This window comes from Oratosquilla oratoria, chromosome 10, assembly GCF_046742065.1.
Source record: "Oratosquilla oratoria isolate Oo_2021 chromosome 10, ASM4674206v1, whole genome shotgun sequence".
Taxonomy (NCBI): domain Eukaryota; kingdom Metazoa; phylum Arthropoda; class Malacostraca; order Stomatopoda; family Squillidae; genus Oratosquilla; species Oratosquilla oratoria.
Window position 1 is genome coordinate 21827262 of NC_134786.1, and position 7500 is coordinate 21834761.

The window sequence follows — 7500 nt, forward strand, 5'->3', positions numbered from 1 at the left end:
CAAGATGTTGAGATACTGTAGCAGGATCCTAATATATTGTTTGCATGGTCGTACAAATAGCAAATGAACTGCAATATATCAAGGAGCAGTGTGTTAAACGTAAGATTACACAGCCCAGTTAATATGTATATCTTGGTTAATGCAATATTAAGGAAAACAAAATGTGAAAAGGTCTTAGGAGTGTTAGTGAGTCCGGGCATTATATCCAGGAAACAATACATCAGTGCCAAGAATCGGACTAACAGGACATTAGAGTTTATTGCTAGGACAGTCACAAAAAAAAAAAAAAAGTGCAGAGGCAATCAATAAACTCAATCTATGCGATACAGCTTTGGTTCGGATCCTGTAGAATGGATGGAATAAGGAACAGATATCAACAAAAAAGGAGCAGATATCAACAAAAAATAATTATAGTAAAAGATAAAGACTGATTTTTGACTAGCCAAAAAGAAGTAATGGGACCATGAAAAGAACAATTTCGAGAAATTTTTAATAGGACAGATTCTGAAAATCATTTAGTCAGTGAATCTCTAAAGATAAGAACCATTATTAGCAGAAATAATAAAAAATAATCAATATTTGAATATTAATGAAGCTCCAGGTAAAGACAATGTCCCACAGAAAATCTTTAAACTTCGTATAGTGTTAGAAAGAAAGTTAAATGAATTAATACAACTGATATGGGAAAAAGCAAACAATATTATCATAATTTTATAAATGAGTGGTATTACTAATAAATAAAAAAGGAATTAAGAAATAATGTACAAGTTTAAAAGGTAGTACACTATTACGGACTAGATACAATATCCCAGTAAAAGTAATGTACAACAAATCAAAGATAAGTGCACCAGGAGTAATAGGAGATAATCAGTGCAGTTTATAAGAAGAAAGTCAACAATTGGTCATATTTCTTACGATAGAACAACTAATGCAGAGGAAAGAAACTTGATTGGCAATACCATTTGTTTATTGATCTGAAACAGGCATATGATAGTAAACACTGATAGATTATACAAAACATTAATGGAATTTGAAATGACTATAGTACGTCTCATAATTATGTGCCTTACAAACACAAAATCAATAGTAAACGTTGATGAAACATACGCAGCGTGTTTCGGAATCGAGACTGGCCTAAGACAATGCTGCGATTTGTCTTGAATGCGTTTAACTTGTTGGTGGAAAAATGACTAGATGAATGGAGATTGAGGACGTAAACTGGATAGTATTAATGTATATGATCTAATATATATGCAGATAATGGGGACGCAATTGACGAAAATAAAGATCATCTTGGGGACCTATCTATTCTTCTACAAGAGATTGTAAATAATATTTAGCTAAAAGTATATTTTGTTAGATTATATTCTTATAGAAGATAATAATACCAACGAATAAAAATAAGATGAATATAAGAATTGATTCAGCAAATAAGTGTTCATTTAGTATCATATTATTATCAATATTGAGGATGAATGGAGGAAGATTGAGGAAGTGATTAAAGAAGCAGCTGAGCAAGTGATTGGTTTGAAAAGCAAAATATAAATGCTTTATTTGAAAGTGAATGTGAGAGATTGGTAGAAAAGAAAACTAATAAAAGCTAGATAATTGCTGTATACGGCTGATTTAGAATTGACAAGAATATTACAGTACAAGACGAGGAAAACTTAAAGAATTAAATGGAGTAAGTAAAAAAGTTAATTGAAGAGTTAGATGAAATAGAGCAAGATGCTTGAAATAGTATTTCGAGAGTGCAAATCTGAAATTTGTTAGTATTTAACGATAGTATTTAGCAAATCGATTGACAATTGATCCCTGCCTCTTTCTCGTGGGAACACAAACGTTCCTGTTTCTAAAAGGGTGATAAATATTCTAAATAAGCTTGACGTCATTTATAGTTATAATGCTAGAACCACCAATGGCAAATAGCATCAGGGAACATTTAGCGAGACGTAATCTGATTGGTGATTCACATCATAAATTCACCAAGGGTAGGCCATGTGTAAGTAATCTCATATCTTTTTACAGTAATGTCTACAAGGCGACTGAAAATAATGATAGTTACTATGTTTTATATCTCGACTTTAGTAAAACATTCGACAAGATGTCCCTCCAGAGACTACTGAATAAAATCAAGACTCATTGCATAGGAGAAAAAGTGTTTGATTAGAGCACGAATTAATTAAAGAAATCAGCGTGTCTCCATTAACGGAGTAAAATCCAAATAGTGTAATGGAGTTCCCTAGGGCTCGGTTTTTGGGTCCCTTATTTTTTTATTATGTAGATAAATTACTTGTACAATGGCATTAATAGTAATCTTGGTAAGTTTGTAGGGTAACACTGAAATAGAACATCATATTAGGTTGGGGGAATATACTGGTATACTGTAGCATGGTAGTAGAAATGGCAAATGGACTTCAATATTTCAAAGTACGGTGTGTTAAATGTAGGATTACACAAGCCAGCTAACAGGTATACCTTGGGTAATACATTATTAAAGAAAAGAAAATGTGAAACGGACTTAGGAGTGTTAGTGGGTCCGAACATTAAATCCAGGAATCAGTATATCAATGCCAGGGATAGGGCTAACAGGGCATTTGAATTAATTACTAGGACGTTTACAAACAGGAGTGCAGAGGCCATCATTAAATTCTCTAGCGACAGTTATACCCATTCTTGACTATGCGGTACACCTTTGACCCCATCCTAAAGAATAGATGGAGTAAGGAAACTTAGGAACAGATATCAAATAAGAATAGATATAGTAAAAGATATAGATGGTGAATTTTTGACTAGCCAAAAAGAAGTAATGGGACGATGGAACGAACACTTTCGAGAAAAATCTAAAAGGACAGATTCTGAAAATGAATACTAATGATACATATATACATATACCAAGGCTTTTTCCCCCTTACAAGGGAGGTAGCCAAAAAGGAAAAGGCATAAAATCATTCCCACCCAATCCATCCCCGAAAACACTCCACACCCCTCCACCCTCCCTCCCATATGAGCACCTCCTGGATGACGGGTCATCCCTGCACCATGTCCAGTGCCCTGGGTCAGAAGCAGTGTCGCAAGACACAGCACATCCACAGCAAGGCCGCTTCATTAAATCGGCGAACCCCCCTCTCCGTCCCCCCATTGCATAAAATGAGAAGACGGGGAGAAATCCCTTCGGGCTGCGTCAAATTTTACTCACACATACTACCTCACCCCTCATCCCCCCGCCCATTCCACCTCATGCATCACAATATCATTAATATCCATATACAACCATTCTCCATTCATCCCTGTCTTCTGTCCTCTTCCGTCCTTCCTCAACAGACATTCCCCTCTTCCCCAAAGCCCCCCTTCACCACATCCATCCACCTCATCCTAGGACGTCCCCTCATATTCACTCCCTCCACATCTGCCTTCCATACCTCTTTTACTAGTCTTTCTTCACTCATTCTTTCCATGTGTCCAAACCATCCTAATACTCTTTCATCAACCCTATCTCCCAACTCCCTTTCCACCCCTGTTCTCCTCCTCACCTCCCCATTTCTCACTCTATCTAGCCTAGTAACCCCCATCATACTTCTCAGACACCTCATCTCAAACACATTCAAACTCCTTCTCTCTTCCTCTCTTATGTTCCATGTTTCTGCCCCACACAGTGCTGTTGGCACAATCACTCCTTCATACAGTCTCCTCTTAGCATCCATTCCCAAATGTCTATTCCTCATTACGCCTTTTAATATACCAAGGCATTTACTCGCTTCTCTCAATCTACATTCTACCTCCACCTTCACTCCACCTTTTCCTGCCACATTTGCACCCAAGTACCTAAAACTATCCACTTCTTCCAGTCGCTCTCCCTTAATACTCAATTCCAGTCTACTGCCATTTTCACCACTTGTGCATCTCACTACCTTACTTTTACCCACATTTATATTTAGCTTTTTTCTATCACATACTCTCCCAAACTCTGTCACCAACTTCCTCAATCCCTCCTCCGATCCTGCCACAAGTGCAGTGTCGTCCGCAAACAACAGCTGGCTCACCTCCCACTTTTCTCCATTTTCTTTAACCATCTCCAATCCTTGACCCACTACCCTTGCATTTACCTCTCGCACTACCCCATCCATGTATAAGTTGAACAGCCAGGGCGACATAACGCATCCTTAACGAAGTCCCACCTTTACCTCGAACCACTCACTCTCTCCATTTCTAATCTTGACACTAGCTCTACTACTCTCCTAAAAACTCTTGACAGCTCCTAACAGCTTTCCTCCTATCCCGTATATCTGCATAATCTCCCACAGTGCCTTTCTGTCTACCCTATCGTAAGCCTTTTCCAGATCCATAAAAGCCCAAAAAAACATCCTTCCCCTTTCCTATAGCTTTCTCACATATCTGTCTTATCACAAAGATCTGATCTACACAACCTCTACCTGTCCTAAATCCACACTGTTCCTCACCCATTACTCCCTCTGTTCCTCTCCTAATCCTCTCAATCAAGATCCTCCCATAAGCCTTACCAACTACACTTAACAAGCTAATCCCTCTGAAACTACTACATTCACACTTGTCCCCTTTTCCCTTGTAAAGAGGAACTATACAGGCACTCCTCCAGTCCTCCGGCACTCTACCCTCTCTTCAGCAAACATTAAATAACCTCACCAGCCAGTCCACCATCACTGTACCTCATTTTTTTTATTCATTCTGCATGGCATCCATCCAGACCAGGTACCTTACCTGCTTTCATCATCTTAACAACTGCCTTCACTTCATCCTTCCTTATTTCTCCTCCATTTTCCTCACTCATCACTCATTTTCTTAGCATTTCCCACTGCAGCTATCTTTCCCTCCCTACCCTCCTTCACATTTAGCAACTCCCTAAAATATTCTGCCCATCTTCCCCTTACTGCCTTCTCTTCCATTATCATCTCTCCATCTGCACCTTTTACCTTTTCTTCTCTACTTGATTCGCCTCCTTTTCCTCTCTTAATTACTTTCCAAAACATCTTTTTATTACTTTCAAAATTTTCTGTCATACTCTTCCCCCGTTTCACATCTGCTCTCCTCTTTGCCTCCTTTACCTTTTACTTTAGTTCTCTTTTCTTTTCTTTGTACCTCTCATATGACTCCCTCGTCCTATTTTGTAACCAATCTGTGAAAGCTCGCTTCTTCTCTTCTACAACCTTCTTTGTTTCCTCATCCCACCATTCACTACCCTTCCTTCTATTTCCTCCTGTCCTTCTTGTTCCACACACATCCTTGCACATTTTGTGACTCTCTCCTTGAACCATCCCCATTCCTCCTCCACACCTAGCTCTACTCTATCCTTCACTCCCTCCCACTCCTCCTTCAGCTTCTTTTTGTACTCCTTCTCCTTTTCCTTTTCATTCAAAGAGTTCACTCTAAGAACCTCCCTATCTTTTGTCCCTTTCCTCTTTCTCCATCTATCCTCCACTCTCAACTTACCTTCCACCAAAAAAATGATCTGATATTCCCCTACCCTCTCCCCTTAGCACATGTACATTCTTAACTCTTCCTATCATAATCCTATTTACCACTACATAATCCATTAACGCTCTATCTACCAGCCTTCCATCCACCACCCTCTCCCATATGTACTTATTAATGATGCACCAAGAAAAGATAATGTCTCATAGAAACTTTTAAATGTTGATATAGTATTAGGAAGAAAGTTAAATAAATTGATACAGCTTACATGGAGAAAAAGAAACAGTACTATCATTATGAAATAAATAAAAGATATTGCCAATAGATAAAAATATGATTAAGAAATAATGTATGAATAAAAAAAATATGACACTATTGTAAAATAGATACAATATCCCAGTTAAAGTACTGCACAATAGACCAAAGACACGTGCGCCGGGAGTAATAGGAGATTATCAGTACGGTTTATGAGAGAAAAGTCAACAATTGGTCATATTCTTTACAAGAGAAGAACTAATGGAGGGGGCCTAGGAACTTGATTAATCAATACCATTTGTTTATTGATCTGAAACAGGGATTTGACAGCAAACACAGATACATTACATGAAATATTAATGGAATTTGGAATGCTTGAAATGCGTCTTATAACGATGTGTCTTACAAACACAAAATCAATAGTAAAAATCGATGAAAGATACACGGAATGTTTCGAAATTGAGACTGGCCTAAGACAATGCTGCGATTTGTCTTGCCTGCCCTTTAACTAGGTGATGGAGAAAATAACTTATACAAAGACGTATGGAGAGTAAGGATGTAAACTGGATATTAATGTAAGAAATAATGTGGAAACAATTGCCGAAAGTAAAGATGATTTGGAGTACCTCTCTATTCCTTTACAAGAGAGCAAATAATCACCTAAAGATACATCTTGATGAAATTGTATTCTTTTGGAAGATAGTAACATCAACAAATAAAAAAAGAATATTCAGCAAATAAGTGTTCATTTAGTATCATACTATTATCAAAGAAAAGAAGAATATCATGAAATACACAGTTATCTCTAACATGATCATAAGGCCCTTGTACTTGTGAGACATGGAGATCAACAAAGGAAATGAAACACAAACGTATTCTCTTTTATGATACAGAAACAGAACGAAATGCCTGACAGGTTTTTGATAAAGATGAAAACCGATTATGAATAGCGCACACAACTGAAATAGGCCGGATATGTGGCGCGTATGAAAGACCTAGAATTATGTTGATGAGCGGCGTAGAAGCAGAAAAAATTAATCAACCTGGATGGGAGTAAAACAGGAAAGGAGGACAAGCAGAGGCATGCCGATGGTGGACCAGATTTAAGTGATAGTTCAAGATCCAAAAGAGTGAGTGATTAATGAGAATTATAATTTTGTCCCCCATTTATAGAACTGGTAGCAATAAGTATGAAAGTACCAGTAATAAGTGTTACGGTTTACTAAAGATACTCTTACTTCTGTCCAAGAGCACTGTCATGATAGTATAATAGTCATAGTTTAATATTCATACTAGCACCATTGCAAGTACTAACGCATTTATACATTTGTATCTGTGGATTTTGAGTTACATTTTCAAATTATTCATTATGAAAATAAGAAATTCTCGTTAGGGGCCATGAAATGGAAGTGATGAAGTACAGGAAGTAGTGTGAGGAAAAAGACGAAGCGCAGATGAAGGAGATGAATGGGGAGAAGGAGGAGGACGAGGAGGAGGAGGAGGAGGGGGCATATTTTGTTCGTATAAATACGACCACTTTGTTTGACGTCCCACACACTTCGATTCGCTTCGACTTCGACATCGACTTCGACTCCACTGCGATGGGCTCTCCTAGCAAGAAGATAGTTGCTCTCCTATCACGTGAGTCTCCCTCTTGCAGTCTACGTCGATTATAAAAGAAAAAAGGGTCACATTCTATCATAACGTTACTAATATAGTTTGCTGAAATATTGTTCTACTCAGTTTCAGTGTTCCTGAAAGGGGTTGTGTGCGCTCAGTTGAACGGCTACAGTTATC

General features: G+C 37.9%; 1 protein-coding gene across 1 annotated transcript in view; it reads left to right on the forward strand.

Moving 5' to 3' along the window:
* Positions 1-1903: 1903 nt before the first annotated feature.
* LOC143028789 (uncharacterized) overlaps positions 1904-7500 on the forward strand; it is a 7147-nt gene continuing 1550 nt past the window's right edge. The window contains exons 1-2 of the mRNA XM_076191158.1: positions 1904-1991; positions 7447-7500. The exon at positions 7447-7500 is cut by the window's right edge and continues 1550 nt beyond it. Coding sequence (XP_076047273.1) covers positions 1904-1991; positions 7447-7500 — 142 coding nt within the window. The remainder of the gene's footprint in view (positions 1992-7446) is intronic.